Source organism: Penicillium canescens (genome assembly GCF_028828765.1).
Source record: "Penicillium canescens strain IBT 15451 chromosome Unknown utg000002l_segment0_segment0, whole genome shotgun sequence".
Classification (NCBI taxonomy): Eukaryota; Fungi; Ascomycota; class Eurotiomycetes; order Eurotiales; family Aspergillaceae; genus Penicillium; species Penicillium canescens.
In genome coordinates this window covers 5,736,195-5,757,264 of record NW_026703964.1, presented here as the reverse complement: position 1 = coordinate 5,757,264, position 21,070 = coordinate 5,736,195, and the positions used below count along the sequence as shown (strand labels likewise).

The 21,070-nt window shown below is 49.0% G+C and overlaps 10 protein-coding genes across 10 annotated transcripts; 4 read left to right on the top strand and 6 right to left on the bottom strand.

The window, feature by feature from the left end:
- Positions 1-1,253: 1,253 nt before the first annotated feature.
- Positions 1,254-2,301, top strand: N7446_003428 (uncharacterized protein; the record flags this gene model as incomplete). The annotated part of the gene is made up of 3 exons (XM_058512177.1): positions 1,254-1,653; positions 1,703-2,205; positions 2,254-2,301. The coding sequence occupies 3 exons, from the start codon at positions 1,254-1,256 to the stop codon at positions 2,299-2,301; spliced, it is 951 nt and encodes a 316-aa protein (XP_058377713.1).
- Positions 2,302-2,449: 148 nt separating this feature from the next.
- Positions 2,450-4,939, top strand: N7446_003427 (transcription factor domain-containing protein; the record flags this gene model as incomplete). The annotated part of the gene is made up of 9 exons (XM_058512176.1): positions 2,450-2,514; positions 2,739-2,770; positions 2,819-2,953; positions 3,007-3,515; positions 3,564-3,688; positions 3,744-3,819; positions 3,869-3,953; positions 4,010-4,381; positions 4,443-4,939. The coding sequence occupies 9 exons, from the start codon at positions 2,450-2,452 to the stop codon at positions 4,937-4,939; spliced, it is 1,896 nt and encodes a 631-aa protein (XP_058377712.1).
- Positions 4,940-5,353: 414 nt separating this feature from the next.
- On the top strand, positions 5,354-9,356 carry N7446_003426 (5-oxoprolinase; the record flags this gene model as incomplete). The annotated part of the gene is made up of 3 exons (XM_058512175.1): positions 5,354-5,456; positions 5,510-7,974; positions 8,028-9,356. 3 exons carry the CDS (start codon positions 5,354-5,356, stop codon positions 9,354-9,356), a joined length of 3,897 nt encoding a protein of 1,298 aa, XP_058377711.1.
- A 98-nt stretch (positions 9,357-9,454) lies between these two features.
- Positions 9,455-10,706, bottom strand: N7446_003425 (uncharacterized protein; the record flags this gene model as incomplete). The annotated part of the gene is made up of 2 exons (XM_058512174.1): positions 9,455-9,591; positions 9,644-10,706. The coding sequence occupies 2 exons, from the start codon at positions 10,704-10,706 to the stop codon at positions 9,455-9,457; spliced, it is 1,200 nt and encodes a 399-aa protein (XP_058377710.1).
- A 726-nt stretch (positions 10,707-11,432) lies between these two features.
- Positions 11,433-12,225, bottom strand: N7446_003424 (uncharacterized protein; the record flags this gene model as incomplete). Its single annotated transcript, XM_058512173.1, has 2 exons — positions 11,433-12,049; positions 12,204-12,225. The coding sequence occupies 2 exons, from the start codon at positions 12,223-12,225 to the stop codon at positions 11,433-11,435; spliced, it is 639 nt and encodes a 212-aa protein (XP_058377709.1).
- Positions 12,226-12,241: 16 nt separating this feature from the next.
- Positions 12,242-13,324, bottom strand: N7446_003423 (uncharacterized protein; the record flags this gene model as incomplete). Its single annotated transcript, XM_058512172.1, has 2 exons — positions 12,242-12,749; positions 13,080-13,324. The coding sequence occupies 2 exons, from the start codon at positions 13,322-13,324 to the stop codon at positions 12,242-12,244; spliced, it is 753 nt and encodes a 250-aa protein (XP_058377708.1).
- A 371-nt stretch (positions 13,325-13,695) lies between these two features.
- N7446_003422 (uncharacterized protein) lies at positions 13,696-14,409 on the bottom strand. The gene is made up of 2 exons (XM_058512171.1): positions 14,096-14,409; positions 13,696-14,047 (listed from the first exon to the last, which is right to left on the bottom strand). The coding sequence occupies exons 1-2, from the start codon at positions 14,352-14,354 to the stop codon at positions 13,752-13,754; spliced, it is 555 nt and encodes a 184-aa protein (XP_058377707.1). The 5' UTR covers positions 14,355-14,409; the 3' UTR covers positions 13,696-13,751.
- Positions 14,410-15,865: 1,456 nt separating this feature from the next.
- N7446_003421 (uncharacterized protein) lies at positions 15,866-16,261 on the bottom strand (the record flags this gene model as incomplete). Its single annotated transcript, XM_058512170.1, has 4 exons — positions 15,866-15,872; positions 15,937-16,067; positions 16,124-16,132; positions 16,190-16,261. 4 exons carry the CDS (start codon positions 16,259-16,261, stop codon positions 15,866-15,868), a joined length of 219 nt encoding a protein of 72 aa, XP_058377706.1.
- Positions 16,262-16,839: 578 nt separating this feature from the next.
- N7446_003420 (MFS transporter) lies at positions 16,840-18,444 on the bottom strand (the record flags this gene model as incomplete). Its single annotated transcript, XM_058512169.1, has 2 exons — positions 16,840-17,128; positions 17,192-18,444. The coding sequence occupies 2 exons, from the start codon at positions 18,442-18,444 to the stop codon at positions 16,840-16,842; spliced, it is 1,542 nt and encodes a 513-aa protein (XP_058377705.1).
- Positions 18,445-19,127: 683 nt separating this feature from the next.
- N7446_003419 (uncharacterized protein) lies at positions 19,128-20,976 on the top strand (the record flags this gene model as incomplete). Its single annotated transcript, XM_058512168.1, has 2 exons — positions 19,128-19,162; positions 19,212-20,976. 2 exons carry the CDS (start codon positions 19,128-19,130, stop codon positions 20,974-20,976), a joined length of 1,800 nt encoding a protein of 599 aa, XP_058377704.1.
- Between the last annotated feature and the right edge of the window lie 94 nt (positions 20,977-21,070).

The window sequence follows — 21,070 nt, the reverse complement described above, 5'->3', positions numbered from 1 at the left end:
TGAATCTAGTAAGGCCTCTTGTGCTGTCCTTGTGCTGTCCTTGTGCTATTTTTGTGCTCTCCCACTTATCCATGGTACGGGTGTGAATTCGACTCCGGGATCCGAGGCTCTGCGCACGTAACTCGTCGAGGATGTCCAAGGCGGGTCAACAACGCAATGCGCCTCGACATTGGCCCACGGAACGGACCCATCACACTCTTCGAACATTCTGCTCATCCCTTCGATCTTTCTGAAACACGCTGGGGCGACACCCTGTAGGGGCAACGAGGGTGCCAAGCATCCAGAGTGGCGGCTGGGGCCCCCGAGGACTGCCAGACGATGACGACAAGGCAAGGAAAGGATCGGCCGTGTCTCCCAGGGGCTGAATTCTGAGGCTGCAACTGGTCCACTGAGGCCCACAATTGCCGCCACGATTGGGTATGCGGGAGCCTCTTCTGGGATGAGGAAAAATAGAGAGGGCGACATGCCACGACGTGGCTGTGCGTCACGTGAGATTAGCTGTTGAGGATGTATACGTGGACTCAACTGGTCTATTTATTTCTTCTCTAGTCTAATACACGTATGTCTGCATTATTTCCTCAATGGAGAGCCTTATTAAGTAATCTAGGCGACGGTGTAACTGCTGCCTCGGGGAGTGATCGGCTCCCGGAGCACAGGGTGAGTTAGCCTTGACAATAGGAAAGGAAGCAATAATATGTCAATGTTATTGGTTCGGAAAGGACAGGGGGCGAGAGAGAGAGACTCGGTCAGCGAGCTCTCTGGCTAATATGTAGTCTTTTTTGGTTATGAACAACTTGAGATGGACGTTCTTCTGGCAAAAGAACAACGTTGCGGAAAATGTCTGCCTAGCGTACGCGTCCGGATGATACATCCACACTTGATGGCTCTCGTCAGATATTGTATGTGTAATCCGATTGCTACATTTATGCGGGTGTTATTTTTAGGGCATCTTTTCTGAACAATTGGCTTATGTGGTGTGCAACGTAAAACAATGACTGGGTTTTGGCGTTATGTAAGTATAGGGGAATATATATCTGAGAAGTCTGAGAAGTAACCAGCTGCCTTTCGGCTGTGATCCGAGGCCAAAAAACCACATCGGACTTCCTTGCGAGGTATAACAGTTACAGTATGCCGATGCAACATGCGGGGTAAAAGGATATGACAATCGATGTGACTTTAAATTATCGCATCTTACAAGTTCTAATTTACAAACCAAGTCTTTTTCTGCTAATCCATTCTGTACATAGACCAGTATGTCAGTCCAAAGACCCGAATTTGATTCCTTACCCTTGCGCAAAGATGGACCGGTCGGTAACGCTTGGGGTATGTTTGGGGATCATGATCAGCTGGGCATGCTCAATCTTCTGACACCTGAGAATACTGCTGCGGCTGCCCGTGAGATTGTCGAAGGTGTGCGTGTCTCAACCGACTGGGCTCTCAATAGCATGACCACCCCTTGCTTTGGCCGATCTGCCTTTGAACACGTTCTGAAGAATAAGGCTCCCCGGGCCGTCAACGATGATATATTAGTCTTCAACACACAGAGTAGCTCTCAATGGGATGGCTTTCGACACTATGGATCGAAACAAGGAACTTACTACAATGGGTGCACACAGGAGGATATCCGGAACTCAACCCGGAATGGCATTCATGGTAATTCCCATCCAGCCCATAACATTCTCTGTACTGACATCGTCCGTAGTATGGGCTGAGAATGGGGGTATTGTTGGACGGGGGGTTCTTTTGGACTATGCCGGCTGGGCAGAAGCCAAGGGACACGATGTAAACTGCTTTGAAACCCAGTCGATCCCCGTTTCAGTTCTTCAAGATGTGGCTACTAGCCAGAAGACCACATTCCGACCTGGGGATATTTTGTTCATCCGCACTGGCTGGACTCGAGCGTACGAGAGGCTGTCCCCTGCCGAATGCCAGCAACTGGCTGATTATACCGCGCCTCCAGTCATTGGTGTAGAGTCATCCGAATCCATGCTGCGCTGGATCTGGGATCAAAGCTTCGCTGCTGTCGTGGGAGATATGCCGAGCTTTGAAGCATATCCATGCCAAAACTCAGACTTTTTCCTTCACGAGTGGTTGCTGGCTGGCTGGGGTGTTCCGATCGGAGAGCTTTTCGACCTGGAGCGACTGAGCCAGGAGTGTCGCAAGAGAGATCGCTGGACATTTTTCTTTAGTAGTGTGCCATTAAAGGTATAGACCAGTCCGCCCCCTTGTGACTTCACAACTAATCATTTTCAGGTTCCTGGTGGAGTTGCCAGTCCACCAAATGGCGTGGCTATATTTTGATCATGTCAGTTTTGGCTCAAGTACAAGTGTGTATATTTACTTGGGTAGATGTAAACCCTCAGAAATGGAGCCTTCTCGTATTCGGCCCGAGAGAGATAAGAAGTGGAGAACCCCTCAACTTCACCTTCTACCCTTAGCATCGTCAACTATGGTACTTGGCAATGCAGGCGTGTCGCGCCGGTCGGAAGACCGATCTAGGAGGTCAATGGTAGCGTATGTGGGATGTGTGTGGGATCTCTGATCGTGTGCTGAGAGAGGTACAGATGTAACCGATGCCGGGGTCGAAAAACGCGCTGTGCCGGCAACCCGCCGCATCCTTGTGCTGCATGTGTGGAGGTGGGCAAGACATGCGTGTACTCAGAAGCAGAAAAGCGTGTCTCCATCACTGAAAGGTTGGCGAAACCCCAGTTGTTAAGGTCGACACTGACGATGTGCAGCTACTATCGTCAACTACAATCACAAGCTCCAGGTATGTTGTCCACCACACAGGATACAACATATTTTAATCTCAGTGTAGAAGGCAGCCAACCTATAGTTTCCAGTGAACCATCAACGTCCACTCGCTTTTCTGACAGCGAGGCGCCCCCAGAACGGGACGATTGGTGGTACAAAGGAACAGACAACTTGTTCCTTAACCGATCCGGAGAGCATCGTACGTGTTCATCTCAATGGGGAGAATATATTGTCTCACTAACTTTCCTCAAGATTTCGTGGGTGCTTCGTCCACGACTCATCTCGCCAAACGGCTCAACCCTGGGTCCACCAATCTTGCGTGGGATGTGCGCCCACTTTATGATGACCCTTCGTCACTAAGACGGCCAGTCGGTGCTACACTTCCTCAGTTACCTCCTTTTGAGTTCGCCAAGCGGTTGTTCTGGGTGCAATATGCCTATATTGGAACTATCTTCTCACTGATCCACCCTGCAGAATTTGAAGAAAGGCTCGACCTGGTCTACCATCAACCACTCGACCTTTCGCATCGAGAATCGAGTTTGGTATATTGCCAGACTCTACTCGTCATTGCGTTTGGCTTGATGTATTCTGTAAATCAGTGGTCGGGTGATGACGGCCCACCGGGATTCAAGTATTTTAAGCACGCGCTGCGATTCTTACCTGATATCCACGAAGAAGGCTCGATTTTCTTTGTTGAGGTGTTATGCTATGTAGCATACTACATGCAGAACCTTAATCGACGTGATGCTGCTTTCCTTTACGTATGCAGATCTTCTAATTTTCTTCTGCAACATTGCTAACGATGTCAGATCGGACTGGCCTTACGCATGGCCATCTCTTTAGGTCTTCATCAAGAGGTCTCGGACCCAACAATAAGTGAGGCAGACCGCAACCGTCGACGTCGGGCTTGGTGGTCTGTCTATAGCTTGGACCGGTAATTGCAACCTATTTTCGTTTTATCGGGAACTACCGCTTATATTCGTCAACAGGATACTTTCGGTCAAGTCTGGGAATCCTATCACCATCCATGATGAAGACATTGGTATAACCTGGCCCGCAGCAGTGGTATGTTATCTTGGCATATCTATGTGATGTGGTCTGATTCTCTTTCTAGGATGGAACAACCTTCGATCCATGGCCATCAACTGTCCTCACTCATTACACAAAGCTCTCCCGTATCTTGGGAAGGATTGGCGAAGGTAAGACTGCACATGCACCTCATGGCGTGCCAACGCTGACCTAGGGACTGTGCCAGAAATTTACCGAAAGAAGCCCGGATCTGGATCCAACCTCATTGCTTCTGTTCAGAGTATAACAAATGATCTTTCTGGATGGCTACGTCAGGTTCCTGATCGTCTTCGTATTGATTTCTCCACACTTGACACTCATGTCAATCGGGAGTCCGTCTCGATCAACTTACACTTTTACTCATGTGTGAACATGACTGCACGTCCGTTGGTATTTTATGTCATTCAACGACGACTTGATGCAGAAGCCCTTGGGTCCGCCACAGAAGATTGGAAAGAAGGGCTCGCCCCAAACACCGTTGCTGTTATTGATAGCTGCATCACAGCTGCGCGAGCAACCACCTTAATAATGGATGCAGCCGCAAAACACAATCTCATTGGTAAGCGATCACTAAAAGACTATGTCTTGGTCTGTGCAATTATCTGATAACAATCGATTAGCTACATATGGTTACCTTGATGGAGAGTATATCTTCTCAGCTGCACTGCTGCTTGTCATGGTGAATGCTGCATTCCCGCCCAATGAAACCAGTGCACGAGCCATGGAGACTGCACTGAACCTTCTTCGGGGAATGGCTGATCGTGGAAACACCTATTTGGGCTCACGCCATTCACTATTGCTGGAACTCCGGGCTGCCATTGTGACTAGGTCTGCTGCAAATGACACCGATCGAGCGAGCTCGGCAGGCCTGAAGGTCCCATTAACGCCGACAACTGAGCACGGCACAAGTCTCACAGAGGAGAAAGAAGATATGGCATCTCAACTAGGAACCTCACAAGTGCTTGCTCCTGGGTGGCCACAGAACGAACTCCCCTCATTCCGAGATATTGCCTTTCAGTTCGACCTGAACGATGATCCGGCACTCTGGGAAGGGGCCTTGGACCAGATTGATATTGATATGGATACCGACTGGATTGAGAATACTCTAAAACGATAGGAATACATGTATATCATAATCCTGTTTTTACTCTGTAGCTCGATCTATACGAAATAGGGCCTGAGGCCGCAGATCTCATACATTTGCATAGAATCCCCACCACGGTCCATGAATATCAAACCAATCCTAATTCCCACTACTAATTTACCCCTTTTCTCCTTTGCCTCATTATTCACTTTATTCTCTATTGTCTCTATATCTCTCACTCCTCCCACCCCCTACCCCGCGCCTTATCATCGGGCCGATCATCCCGACGCGGGTCTCCATCGGCCCGACACGTGACCGCCAGTACAACAGTAACGACGATCAATGGAGATGAGCGTGGGATATCGGATCGCTCTCTCTGACATAAATGAAGGGGATCGCTTCTTTGCATTTTCATACTCCCACTTTCTTTTCTAAACTATCACAATCATGCCAGTCCCGATGTCTGACTCGGGGAAGATCACTATCGCTATTGACCGCGGTGGTACTTTCACTGATATCTGGGCTAGCATAGGGCGGCCAGATGAAAAGAGTAAGTGGACCGGGATCTCGTTTATCTTATGGATGCAAGCTAAGAGGCGGTAGATGATTCCACAGAAGCCCCCAGTCGTCCAGACATCATCTTGAAGCTTCTCTCTGTCGACCCTTCCCACTATCAGGATGCACCAACTGAAGGCATCCGCCAAGTCCTAGAGTTGGCCACTGGAGAATCATATCCTCGAGGCCAGCCATTGAAGCTTGATCGCATTGAGTGTCTACGAATGGGCACAACCGTTGCAACTAATGCCTTACTCGAGCGCAAAGGCGCCCGCTCAGTGCTTTTCACAACAAAGGGTTTCCGAGATCTACTGAAGATCGGCGACCAGTCTCGGCCAGCCATTTTTGATTTGTCGATGGCCCGTCCGGGAGTGCTACCAGAGGGCGTGGTCGAAGTCAATGAACGCGTACTCCCTTGCCATCCTTCCGCCGATGAAGATTGTTTCACCGATTGTCGCATCGTTGAAGGCATAACTGGCGAGAAATTCCGGGTTGTTCAAGAGCTGGACCTCGTTCAAGTGAAAACAGAGCTCCAGCGACTAAAGGAGCGGGGCTACCAGTCACTTTCGGTAGCGTTATTACATTCTTTTGCTTATCCTGAACATGAGCGTCAAATTGGCGAACTGGCTCAGCAGATGGGATTCTCAGTTACACTTTCCTCAAAGCTTCAGCCTATGATCAAAATTGTGCCTCGTGGCATGTCAGCCGCTGCCGATGCCTACCTCACCCCTGTTATCAAGACCTACATCGACTCCATCTCTGCCAGCTTTGAAGGCGGCCTGGAGAGTCAGCATGACTGCCGATTTGAGTTCATGCAGTCCGATGGTGGACTAGTCGATTTTCGCAAATTCAGCGGACTGAAAGCAATTCTGTCTGGCCCTGCCGCTGGCGTTGTCGGCTTCGCAGCCACCAGCTGGGATCCCACCGAACAGACTCCCGTTATTGGCTTTGACATGGGAGGTACATCTACTGATGTATCTCGCTTTGACGGTCACTTGGAGCATGTTTTTGGCTCTAAAGTCGCAGGTGTTTTGATTCAGTCACCCCAACTGGATATCAACACTGTCGCCGCCGGTGGTGGATCTATTCTCAACTGGCGCAACGGCTTGTTCTATGTCGGACCTGAATCTGCCAGTGCTCATCCTGGCCCGGCTTGCTACCGCAAGGGGGGCCCTTTGACGGTTACAGATGCCAACTTATTCTTAGGTCGCCTGCTGCCCGAGTATTTCCCACACATCTTTGGTCCCAACGAGGACCAACCCCTGGACACGGAGACCACAGCACAACTTTTCAATGATTTGACGCAAAAGATCAACGCTGAGCGCCGAGAGCAGGGACAACAAGAATACACTTCCGAAGAAGTTGCACTTGGTTTCCTAAAGGTCGCAGATGAGTCCATGGCCCGGCCAATCCGTAATCTTACAGAGGCACGAGGTTTCGAGACTGCATCTCACCATCTGGCATGCTTTGGAGGCGCTGGTGGCCAGCACGCATGCTCAGTGGCTGACTCACTCGGTATTTCACGAATCATTATTCACAAATATTCCTCAGTGCTGTCAGCATACGGCCTCGCTTTAGCAGAGGTTGTCAAGGAGGCACAGGAACCGGTATCATCCACCTACTCATCCTCCCATTCTGCTCTTCTTCAACGCTTTGATGAGATGGCAGCAGCCGGAACAAAAGAGATGGAAACCCAAGGCTTTACCGCCGCTCAAGTGCGCCACGAACAATACCTCAATATGCGCTACGAAGGTTCCGATACTAGTCTCATGATCTTGAAGCCCGAGAGCTCATCAGACTTCTTGGAAGAATTCCGCGTGCGCCACCGTCGTGAATTTAACTTCAACTCCGAGCGACCGGTTCTCGTGGATGACATTCGCGTGCGCAGCATTGCTTCGTCTAAGGTGCGAACAGAGCAGAGTCCTTTGGTTCAGCTGAAGAATGCCAACTTGCGAGATGTCACCACGGCTCCAGCAAATACCAGCTCAGCTTATTTTGACGGCCATTCAAACCGCATTGACACACCGGTGTATCTGCTGGGCGAGCTGGAGAAGCATTCTCGCATTTCCGGCCCGGCGGTTATCATTGATCAGACTCAAACAATTGTTGTGGCTCCTAACGCAGTGGCAAACCTCCTCGATACCTGCATAGTCATCGATCTCAAAGACGAGCCAACTGCGTCTCCCGCAGGGAAGTCTCTCTCGGCAGAGATTGACCCTATCAGACTCAGCATTTTTGGTCATCGATTCATGTCTATTGCCGAGCAGATGGGTCGTACTCTGCAGAAGACTTCCGTTTCAACCAATATCAAAGAACGGTTGGACTTCTCTTGCGCCCTATTCTCACCTGATGGAGGCTTGGTGGCCAATGCACCGCATGTTCCGGTTCATCTGGGATCGATGCAATTTGCCGTGCGATACCAACACCAGAAGTGGCTGGGTAACCTGAAGGATGGTGATGTGTTGGTGGCCAACCACCCTAGCTGCGGAGGCACCCATCTCCCCGATATTACAGTAAGTCATTATCCGATCGTGGGTAGCTTTATTTGGTGCTGATCATTATTTAGGTTATTACGCCTGTCTTTGATCGGCCTGGAGGTTCCGAGATCATGTTTTACGTGGCATCTCGTGGCCACCATGCTGATATCGGTGGCATTTTACCTGGCTCTATGCCTCCGAAATCTACCGAGCTTTGGCAAGAAGGTGCTGCTATCGAAGGTGATAAGATCGTCAGTGATGGCATTCTGGACGAGGCGCGTCTAGTGGAACTGCTGGTCACGAAGCCTTCACAATACCCTGGCTGTTCTGGAGCACGATGCATCAGCGATAATATGTCTGATCTCAAGGCTCAGATTGCTGCTAACACTCGCGGAATCAGCTTGATCCAGACTCTGTTCAACGAGTATGGAACCCAAACAGTGCAAAAGTACATGTATGCCATTCAAGCCACAGCGGAGACTGCCGTCCGCAATCTTCTCAAGGAGTTATATCAGAAGTTTGATGGTCAGCCATTGGAATCGGTTGACTACATGGATGACGGTACTCCGATCTGCTTGAAGGTCACCATCGATGGTACCGACGGATCTGCTGTCTTCGATTTTGAAGGCACAGGCCCCGAGGTGTACGGGAGCTGGAACGCTCCGATTGCTATCACTCACTCAGCTATCATCTACTGCCTACGCTGCATGATCAATGCAGATGTTCCACTGAACCAAGGATGCCTGGCCCCAATTGACATCCGTGTACCATCACCGAGCATCTTGTCGCCAACCAAGACTGCTGCCGTCGTGGGCGGTAACGTCGTTACTTCACAGCGCATCACTGACGTGGTTTTCAAGGCCTTCCAAGCGTGTGCTGCCTCCCAGGGCTGTTGCAACAACCTCACCTTTGGTACAGATCCCAAGGTTGATCCATCTACTGGTGCTCTGATTACTCCTGGATTTGGATACTACGAGACAATCGCCGGCGGAAGTGGTGCGGGCCCAACCTGGAAGGGCGAGTCTGGTGTGCAAGTGCATATGACCAACACACGGATTACCGATCCTGAAATCCTGGAGAAGCGTTACCCGACTATGCTCCGTCAGTTCACACTCCGTGAGGGATCCGGTGGGCAAGGCAAGAACCCTGGTGGTGAGGGAGTGGTCCGCGAGATTGAATTCTTGTCGCCAATGAAATGTTCGATCTTGTCAGAGCGACGCGTGCATCGACCGTACGGATTGGAGGGTGGTCAGGATGCACAGCCAGGATTGAACCAGTGGATCACTCGTGACGAAGAAACTGGTGAAGAGCGTCACATCAACATTGGCGGCAAAAACACTGTCTCTATGAAGACCCACGATCGAATTGTCATCAAGACTGCCGGCGGTGGTGGCTGGGGTTCTCTGAAGGCTGCATGAAATGACTTAATCGGAATTGCCATTGTATAAGGTATCTAAAATATATAGGTAGATTTAAATAGGCCTCTATAATGTCTCATGAATCATTTACATTTTCTTCACAGCTTCGCTCTTCCAAATGCTGGCCGCCACATCTCATTCTCTAGTCGACTGGTGTTGATCATCTCGGGCCGAAGTTGGTCGAGCGATGAAACCCCCAGCATCTTCATTGTGATTTCGACTTCCTCGGCGAGAACTGCGATGCTGTTAGCTTCTGATATAGTCTCTTGAATCAAGGCATGACTTACTATCTGTGCATCTTTCCACTCCTTCAGCACCATATGCCGCGAGGGCATAGTAATATGGCCGACCAACTCCTACAGCAGTTGCTCCAAGACATAATGCCTTGAGGACATCTGCTCCATCGCGGAGCCCACCATCAACAAATACCTCGAGCTTGTCGAATGCGTCCGGATAGTATGTACGAATCTCCAGGAGTGTCATCAACGAGCTCGGGGCGGAATGGATTTGTCTACCTCCATGGTTGCTCAACAGAATTCCCTGCACACCACGTTCAACAGCCATTTTGACATCTTCGACACTCTGTATTCCCTTGAGGACAAGTGGTCCATTCCATTCCTTTGAGATCCAGTCCAAGTCCTCCCAAGTGAGACCAGCATCCACTGAGCCGGGGACTTGTCGGCCGCCGAATGCAGGCGCGTAACTGTTCTCAATATTGACTTCCCCGGTACCAGCTTTGACGACTGTCTCCTTGGGTACTGCAAGATTCTCTTGTGCCTGAAGATAGCGGTCTGCCGTTCGCTTGCCCAGCGTTGAAGTATCCACGGTGACCCAGAGGCTTTGGAACCCGGCCTTCTTGACCCTCTGAATGAGGGACTTGGCCTTTGTGCGATCAACAGGGACATAAAGTTGGAATGAAAGCTTAGACGGACTTTGGTTGTTGAGTAGCCGTTGTTCGTCGATGTGTGCATCCATGATCTCTTCCAATGTTTTTGTCGACGCCGTGCTGATCATGGTGTTCAGGCCTTTGCGAGTAGCTCCCCGGACGAGCAAAGGCTCAGCCCCTGGATGGGAACTACCCAGTGTACCCATAGCTGAGATGAAGAAAGGGAATTGCGAGGTTGAACCGAGAATGGACTTTCTGGTGTCCATTTTGTCCACGCTCCTCAAAATGCGAGGCCGGAAATTGATCAAAGACCAGTCGTCAATATTGGCCTTCATTGACAGACCCGATGCTGCCGAGCTCGATACATATACCCATGACTTCTCCGAGAGCACATCCTTTGCGACCTTTTCAAAATCCGTTGCGGTGACACACAGCGAAGGATCGGGGAGAGTTTTGGCTGCCATTTTTTTTTTTTCAATTATTTTCCGAGATAATTGGAAGTCGATATCAAAAAAAAAAAAAAGGCGAGCAAAGAAATGCCAATTGTAGATATAAATGAATCTGATAACTCCGGCTCCTGTACGGGGCCGACTTCGGCGCCGGCTGTCGAACTTCGTCGGCTCGGCTCCGTCCCGTTTAGGAAAAAGCGATCGCCGAGTTACTGTTCACAGCTTAGCACACAAGCGATGCATCGTAGTGAGCTCTGATTTGCTTGGAATCCGGGGAATCTGTCTACCCCGGGTTTGGCTCTCGCCCGAATACGGTGGATCGTTGTACATATATCCCGAGCTTCCGAATAGTCTGACTTGTTGATCCTAGCCCTACTTCAGTTTCTATTCATAGCGGAAATGGGGTTCCGAGCTATCGAGATTTGACCAACGCCACGGGAAGTTTATAATTGGTGATTATACTCTGAAGCTTCGTGGACTCCGATGGGATCCTTGAAGTATGTGATTCCCGAATATTTCGGCCGATAGGTTGGACTGATGCCGACTCAGATTTGGCTATGATTCTGCATTTCAAGGGCACGACTATTACACGCGACAGTTTCCTTGCGGACTTCAACATCACTATGTACATCAAATAGTAGTGCTATTTCCAGTAATATTAGATCAATCTTCTAGGCGGGTGCATTCTTTGAGGCTCTGTTTTTCTGATTAACTCATTCTCTGTAAACAAAGAAACAAAAACTAGACGAAGGGCATACCTGAAACGACAACCTTTCTGTATCTATATCCAGAAAGTTCATTTTGCTCTGGATTGGTGTCTTGGCTTTGCGTGAAAATAGTGAGGGGGTTTCCGTTAGGTTGAGCGCAGGACTTCACGAATTCTCCGATTGAACCTCTACAAATCGATTCGCCGAAGATGCATTCCGAGGTGATATCGGATTCTGGCTTGCTTTTTGTTTGTAGGTAGAAATGGTCCAATTTTTCTCGATTCGGGTCGAAGAGATTCTCGTGAGCAGTGGTCTCCCGAAGGGCGGTCTTTTCCTGCTCGATATTCGCGAGGAACTGGACGTAGATCAGGTATTGAAGGTCGCGTTTCCCATCCGAAGAGTTGTTCGTGACTGTGACAATATTTTTTTCATGTCCCAATGTAAGGCGAAGTAAATTCGAGTCCACAGATTGGACTTCTGCCGTTTGCTGCTGCTGCTCCAAAACCTCCTGGATATGCTGTAAGGTCGGAGTCTCCTCGGAGAGTGCGGGCGGGGGCGGTTCACGGAGTCCATAATCAATTTGCCCATAAACATGTGTCGAATAGATTCCTCTAAAAAGCTCTTTGATGTCGGAGCCTATTTCACTCTGGTCTGTTGTAATATTCACATTGATATCGCGAATTTCGGGATTGACTGAAATGCCCCACTCGGCAAAGGTTTAAAGCTCAGTGGCCGGACTGTCAAGACATTTAGCATGTCCAAATTCTTCACTGTGGACGGAAGATTCCGGTCGAAGCTAATCCACCAGGGCCCTGTGCTGTGGTCATTGTCTTGGAATGAACCTTAGAGGTAGCTCTTCGACGTGAGAAGGAAGCAGAATCCGGACATGAACTGATCATTGAAGCCAGTTCGCATGGTTGGAATCAAAGGTGGAAGAGGCTGGTCATATTCGCCTTCACGCTGTTCGGCTTGGAGACGCTTGCGATGGGCAACTTCACGACGCTGATGCTCCACGCAAGCCAGACCATCCGGTGGGTTGTATGAATAAATTTCCAAAAAGGGAAGCTTGCTGAGGTCAAAGCAGAAATATTGATACAACTTGTTGAGCTCCTCCGGCTGGATGGGAGTCGTGCTGTGTACTTGAAGTCGGTAAGCTTCACCGTCCTCCGGCCTATAGAACTGGCTTTCGTTGGCGGCGGCCACCTTCCCCAGAATGACAGTGTTGCCTTCATGGTCGGCATATTCCCGTTGGATCCATCGTCTAGGTTGGTCGGATGGATCCCGTGACAATCTGAGCTGTTCTCGCCATGTTTGAAAGATAGAGGGTAGGTGGTTGAAATGGGACTGGGGGCTGGAGGTCAAGTATTATCCTAACTGGACCGTATCGCCAAGAAATGAGAAAAATGACGATTTGTTTCGTGTCTCTACCATCGGTTTAGCTATTTTTATGTTTTTTCTTTTATGACACGATTTATACACCTTTTTTCATTCTGCCTGTAATGATTGTAAAAAAGGAGGTGTCCGGCGGCCACTATCGGCCTTACAATTGTGCAAATTACTTCTTACTTCTACTCAACAAATCTATATTCAGAGACAAAGAAATAAGACAAAAACAACATTTCCAAATACATGGTCTTCTCTTCTCACTGAATCGCTTAGAAACCGAGGGCACCTTTCATACACGCTGGCCTGGCCCTGTACGGCAGCCGGGTTCTTTGGGAACGTCGTGTCGGTAGCACTGGCGCCACCACCATTATTCATGAATTGAGTGACGGAAGTGTTGGCATCCGTGCTTTCCTGCTGGCTAACACCAGGGATTTGGTTCACGTTCTGGAGGTTTGTCTTCGCAGTTGTGGCCCAACTACTATACTGTTGCTCTATACGCGCCAGGTGTCTGTCGATCCAGTAGCACCACAACGTTCGCATGCACCAATTCGTGACACCATTTACTTGTTGTGGGTGCTCCAATGCCTTCCGAGTGCGCGTAGACCCGTAAGTCCTTTCTGGAGCCTTGCCCCAGTAGTTGTCGTCGAAGAACTTGCAGACCTTTCCTTAAGAGATGCAGGTAGTAGAAAGTGACTATGTGAGGGGGGCGCTCATTTTCAAAGGCATCTACAAAGTGAAGAATCTTTTTGCAACTGAATGATGATGACTTCTGCTAACCAATGTTTTGTGGCATCTAAACCAAATCCTGAATAACCTCCGCAACTGTACCAACTTCTCAAGATTGAATCACGAGTAGTCCGTAAGTTAAGGTGCATGTCACCTCAGCCGAAACAATGATTAAAGCCACTTTTTCTTTTCGAAGTCGAAGATTCAGGATGAAATCTTACTCTTGGCTTGATGGGATACCTCAGAGTGCAACGAAAGCCATGAAGCTAAGAAGAGCTGTTCCAAAAAGTCCACTTGTTAGCTCAATTGACTTTCCAGCTGAGCTTGTTGAAGTCGATGACGCAGCATTCGAGCTAGTAGAACTGCTTGTAGCGGACGCAGTTCCGCTCATAGAGGTGACTGATATATTTCCACTGCCCGAAGCCAAGCTGGGAGAAGTCATGCTGGCAGAGGAGTTTGATGTTGCGGAGGCAGAGGTGGCAGTAGCATCATACGTGGTCGAGGTAAAGGAGCACTGGCGGACAATATCATTTGCATCTATATGTATTAGGATATCTTCAATTTCATCTCACTAGGGCAACATACCGTTGTCCTTGCCGTCTTTGCTGTACTTGTCAAGACAAGCAGCACAGTCTGGAATGCTCTTCGATGCGCGGGGGTCATTGCAGACACATTTAATCTCAGCCGTATCGTCGTTATTATTCTTCCTGTCGCAAGTGGAAGTGAGGCTGACAACCGGGGCGCAAATGTCCTTGCACTGGGACGGGATATCACTTGAATCCACATCTTGAGCCACGACAGACGTAGCGAGGCCTAGCAGAGAGAAGATGAAGAAAGAACGCATTCTGATCAATTAAGCAAGTTTAAGCTTTGGTTTCTTCGGATAGTGAATTTCTCGGCGAAGAAGCGTGTTATAAGTAACTGCTGTTGGAGCTCCTTGGCTATCTAAATCTCATTTTTGGAGCATAACCGTTGATCATCCAAGGCATCAGCTTTCCAGGTTACGCGTTAGAACTTTCAAAAATAACTTCAAACTTTAAACGGCTGCCCCGTTAGATTATTGGAGGAAATGTGTCGCGTGCCTATGGGTTTCCATGCAAGGTATGAATTTTCAGTCGCCTAGCAATACTCTCTACAGAAAATGATCGTCGTTGCCCCATGACATAATATAAATCTGTTCTAGTGAGCCAGTCGACACGACCAACCAGAAGATCATGCCAAGCACTACCCCAAAGATCCGACTAGTGGATAGGCGTTATCTTGGCATAAAGCTAGCCGATAATTCGTTGAATCAAACATAGATTTGCGAGTTGAGATATTTCCCAGCCTTCTCCAACTTAGGTACTATTTTTAATTTTCATGCGCGAGGTCAACATTCAAAGAACATGATGTAACTTATACACTGTATTTATGGTTTAGTCAAAGCAGTTGTCTCGCTAATTTCTTACATTGGAATGGTTGACAAGATTGGCCGTGCCGTCCAGTCATTTTGTCATCTCTAGCCTGTGCTCGCTGTTTGTGGTATGTTGGTGTCTATGTTAAAATTGGCAACCCTGCAGGCGTCGTGGCTGGAGGAGGTACTTTATCCCCATCAAATACTCGCGGTGGTCTGGCTGCCACTGCTATGATTATAATATACGCAGGCTTTTGGTCTTAACGGTATCCAGTGGATTGTCTCTGCTGAAGTATTCCCCAGAGCACTACGAAACTTCTCGAGCACACGGGCTGCGCTGGTTTAATGGGCAACGCAATTCCCAGTCAGAAAGTGTCTGCCTTATATATTCAACTCATTTGGCTATGGCACCTGGCTCTTCTTTGCTAGCTTTTTGGTCATTGATATGATCTGGTCGTATTTCATTTTTCCAGAAACTAAGGGGCTGATCGTTGATCAGATGGATATGATCTGTTTCTTACCATTCTTTATTAATTATCTCTTTAGTGGATATAACCAGCCAGGGCATCGTGGTACCCCATACTCGGCTTACAAACGTACAAGCTCTCGAAGAACAAGCTCAAGCTACCAATAAACTTGCTCGCGCAAAGTACTTTGAAGAGGTATAGGCGGGAAGTGGAATAAAATCAGCCTATACGGGCCTGTTGAGCATATCTATATCGCGTTGCCTAGAAACTTGTTTGTGCTTAATTGGATCATGTACCTTAGAAAGGAGGCAGCTGGCGCCGAGCTTGTAGTTCAGAGATGTTGATAAATAAGGAATGAACGAGTCTCGAGGAGACATCTCTAGCCCCAACTAAATACATACGCATAACCGCATATTTCGCATAATTCATTGAAGTGACAGTGAGCAGCTCAAACATTTATAGAGCCTTCAGCTTTCCACGGCGTGCATCCCGCCATTAAAACCTGTTGTAAATTCTGTGAGTTTGTGGTCTCCTTCCAGATTGTTTAAAGAAGTTCATATTCATACGGAAGCATTCGTTTCTGGGCTTCCATTGAAGCAGTAGGAGTGGTATGAGTGGTATGAGTGGTAGATGACGTCCTTTTCATTGGTACCGACATGGACATGGATGCGGATGAAGACGTAGGCTTTTGCATACCCTGAAAAAGGGGTTAGACTAAATGAAACTGGCATATGACCATTATCATATTTATACCTTTTGGTGCTGTAAGAGCTAAAGTCAGTAAGTCAAACGTAAATAGTCGGAGCAGATGAGACGTACTTCCTGGGCACCGCCATGAGGAATAGCAATAGCGGCTCCCATGAACAGGGCACAAATAAATCCGAGACGCATGATAGAAGATTGTATAAATAGGTTGTTCTGATAAAAGGTTGGCCAAGTTGGACTTGACCTAGATGTTTGATCGTTGGTAGAAGTGTTCTTGGTCAGATTGAACCAGGGAGGATGAGCCTTTATATAGATAAGAGGCCTGTCGGTCGATTTCGTCGTTGCAATGGCTCCTTAGCTTCAGCGTCATAACTGATGGTCTAAGAAGTTAAAAAAAGAATGATGCGTTACAGAATTTGCCTGTCGTGGTGAAAGCGTTGCCAATCTTGAGCTTAGCTCGCCACCGAAATCCTAGAAACAAAGCCCATTTCATTGCACACAGGACTCTGACGGGTGCAGTGCCAACTCTGATGTCAATGGAATGTGGGAGACGTGAGTTCCCATGCCCGGTGACGCGCATTCCATTTTCTTCGATCAACATTCCGGGCCGCAAATGGGAGACCTTTTGGTTGCGTCAAGAAAACTGTAACCCGAGAAGACTCTGAAACTACAGAGATATAATATGACCTAAAAGGGCTATCACAAGCATCGTCGTGGATAAACAATGTACATGTAAAAATGCATCCAAAATGTAGAAACATTTTTCAGCCCTTTTGGTCTTTGCGATACCGTCGCCAACTCGTAAACATGAAACATATTGACACCACAAGGCCCAGTCCCGCCAGTCCAATTCCCAAATACAGCGCACCACGGTAGCCACGAATGATTATGTGTCCTGTGTCATTGATATTGGTTTCAACTGTGCCCGCAAATCCAAGGCCCAAGGAGATGGAGTAGTTGACCGTGGTAGCCACGAGGGATGCAGCGAGCCCTTGATGGTGGCGATGCATGGAATTACTCAGAATTAGCGTTCCAGAGGGGAACGACATATCCCTAAACCCAAGTTAGTTAAACGCATGATCAAGAGCAAACGACGCTGGACAGGTTGATACATACATTCCCCACGAGGTGGTGATGCTCACCACGAATGCTTGTGCCCAGTAGGTTTGGTCGACAGGCACGGTGGCAAATATTGAGAGACCAGCCGTGAAAAATGCCATTGCGCAAAACATGATCACGCTGGGCGGAAGGCGACCAAGCAGGAATCCAGTGATAAGTGCCGCAATGGCACCGGAAATTGCTGCAGCAGACCATTTGGCTGTGGCCAAGAGCGGAGAGTCCCCTTTGACTACTTCCATAAATTGATAGAAGTAATATATGATGATACCAAAACTTGACCAACCAGCTGCGATGCATCCAAGAACCCAGGCTAGATCGCCTGTAAAAACAGCCCGTGGGAGCAACGGGCATAGTGATTTGCGTTCAATCAATGCAAAGGCGCCGAGACACAAAAATCCAACAATGAGAAGCACATAGGTGTAAGGGGTTTTCCAACCCACAAACGCAGCCTGGTTCCAGGAAAAATTGATCAGCACCAAGCCCGAAATACCTGCAGTGGCTCCGAGGAGATCAAGACGCTGCCAGAAACGAAGATCGTCGCTAAACTTTGGTCGCGGATTGTGGGGGATTACTAGTCTTCCGATCAAAGCTAGCATGGCACATACGAGTCCCATCACCCAATATGCCCAGGGCCACCATACAAGCTGAGCAAAGATGGATGAGAAGACACCTCCCACAATGAATCCTCCAGGAGCGGTAGCACCGAACAGACTGAAGATCATTTCCTTCCGCGGGCCGGGGGGATATGTACGTCCAAGAATTGCAATAGCGTTAGGAAGCAGTATAGCTGGTCCAATTCCCTGGAGAGCACGACAACAGTCAAAGAAGATTTGGGTGGACCAGACGCTAAAGCCAGCCAGCAAGGACCACAGGCCAAACCAACAGAAGCCGATCACAAACATTCGACGATGGCCATACAAATCCCCCAGTCGGCCTGCAACCAAAATAAATGTACCGACACTCAAACTATAGGCAGCCGCAAACCAGCTCAGATTTGCGGGATTAGTGGTGCCAAAGCTACGGCCGATGATATGAACTGGAGCAATAGAGATGCAGAGACCGGCCTGGGTCATAAATTGCGCCATGCAAACCACAGCTACAAAAATGACCTCCCGTAATAGCGAGTCTGGTGGCGATATCTGCGACTGCGAAGTCTCGAGCCGCGTTAAAGCCTCATCATTGCCATGCGTGGGCGCCTTTTCTAGGTTGATGGGGTCGACATGTTCTTGGGACGAGTCTATATAATCCATGGTCAAAGAAAAGACGAGATTGAGCAGATATAGAAGCTACAGAAACATGGCAAGAAGGTCTCTTTTATCAGATCTGGTGTGGATCCCGAGCTTAACATCCGTCGGATCCGAACCCGACGGATGACATTAAGCTTAAATTGGCAGTGAACTACTTAGTGAGTACTGATTACTGAGTACTAGGTAGATAGCAATTGACTAGTTGATTATTGAGTCATTCAATGGCTAATAGTGTTTACAGGAGAATGAAGAAAAGATCTCCCAGGCAATTGCACAGTTGTGCTTCAGTAGTTGTACTTGACTTCAAATATGGCATTGGCCAACCTGGAAAGCATTGAATGACGTTGAGGTCAGGGTAAAATATTTCTTCTTGCTATGCATCACCAATTGTAGCCGAATGTGAGTATCAAGTGATTCAAAGATCCAAAGATTCTATACTTCACCTGAGTATGGTTACATAAGCCAATCACATGCCCGGACATCAGGATTAATTTCTCCGTCTTAATCTCCTTCAGCTTCCAGCTTTCATTGTTATGGTCGCCATGATGCCTTGGCTGGTCATGGCGCGCATTCTTTGAATTCCATTCTCGCTTCATCTTGTTTTCGTGGCTCAGCTTTTGCTGACATCCTAACATTCCAGAGAAAAAGATAAGTTGCAGCGGGTTCCAAGTCTACATCTTGACTCGATGACAAAATCACCACCGATTGTGTTTATAGCCAGGTAAATCTCATTTGCCTCGTGCTTCTCTGCGCTGCTAACTGGGCTGAAGACATGGCGCCCGCCTCGATGCTGCAGACAAAGACTGGCATCTTACCTCCCCTACGCCTTACGACCCCCCTCTCTCCTACGGTGGGTGGATGCAAGCTCGCGCCCTAGGTGTACGGATCGGCAGTCTACTGAAAACCCGGCAATTCACCGGAGAAGACTCGCAGGACCAGCATCATCCGACCTCGGATGATCAGGCCAGCCTAAAACCCGCCCCCGCATCTTCGGACGTGTACGACCGATATAACGTCATTGTCCATACATCTCCATACCTGCGATGTCTTCAAACTGCTATTGGTGTCAGTGCGGGTATCAGCTCACACCCTATCGAGACACATGAGGCAAGCCCTTCCCTACTCCCAGCCTCGCCAAACCCCGACCCACGATGTCTGCTTCGCGTCGATGCATTTTTGGGAGAATGGCTGTCACCAGACTACTTTGACCAGATCACGCCACCTCCTAGCTCGGATAGAATGGTGGCGTCTGCCAAAGCGGAATTGCTGCGTCGTGCCGAGGTCATCTCTGCTACGGACGGGTCGGCAAGGGCTTTGTCAGGTCATTTTCCCGGTGGCTGGGGCAGTCACTCTCATCCCAATTCACCCACAACCGAGGAGGAGGAAGGCTTGCATTCTAAATCGATCCAACACGGTCCACGACAACGTGCTAGCACATATGACACCCAACAAAACCCTGTCCATGCCAAGGATGCGAAGAAGCCTCTGGGCCGTCTAAATACAGACCTACCGTCCACTCTAGATGCGTCCTATATACCTCCCACGCCGAGCTATGCGGTCTCTTCTTCCGATCCCATTCCTACCGGATATGTTGGCCATGCGCGGAACGCATGCACGAGGATCGATTACCAATGGGACAGTTTGCGCACACCGTACTGGGGAACTGGAGGTGAATATGGCGAAGAGTGGAGTACTATGCATGAACGGGTTCATGATGGGTTCCAGCACATGGTGAACTGGTACCAAGCACAGGGATCATCTGACCATAGGTCTGAGAGCACCTCGAATGGGGCAAGTACCGACGGTGATGCGCAAACGGTCCTCGTTATAATCACACATGGCGCGGACTGTAATGCGTTGATCAGCGCATTGACTGGTCACGCGGTCCTCCTTGATATCAACACGGCCTCACTCACCATGGCTGTACGACGCGACCGCATCAAGAACCCCGCCCCGGAGGATGCGCGTAATTCTCCAGAGCGCGTGGGGAGCCAATCGGTCTCACGGGAATACTCCCTGCAGCTTGTGGCGTCCACTGATCATCTGCGTCCAGGAATCAACCCCGCACAGCTCACCTCGCTGGTATCTCCCTCCGCATCACAGGCTGTTCCATCAGCTCCGGTGTCGTCTTATCGGAATCGGCTTACTTCTCGCTCATCGCTCCTCCAGGGCACATCAGCAACTGGGCCGCCGCTGAATTCCATAACGAGTCCTCGAGGCTGGACGCTGGCCATGCGCCCTTCAACTAATCCTCGCGGTGCCTCTGGGCTCTGGGGGTCGATGTCTCCCGACAAGACCGATAAGATCGAGAAGACCGACAAGCCCGACGACACAGAAGACGATCTTGTGCCAAACTTTGGTGACCGTCCAGTCAGCCGAGATTCAGCACTTCCTGAGAAGCCTGTGGATGGCTGGACAAAACAGTTACCACAACGAACGCTGTCGCAGCGTGGTTTATGGGGGAGCGCACAATCGTTGGAGGATCGTGAGGGTGGATCAAAGCGGCGATGGACAGTGACGGAGCAGAAGTTATGAAATTATGTGTAAATTCTAGGATACCTCTATGCATGGTGGGCGTTTTGCTTTTTTTTTTTGAGTTTTTTTTTTCCCTTCATGATAGCTCAACTCA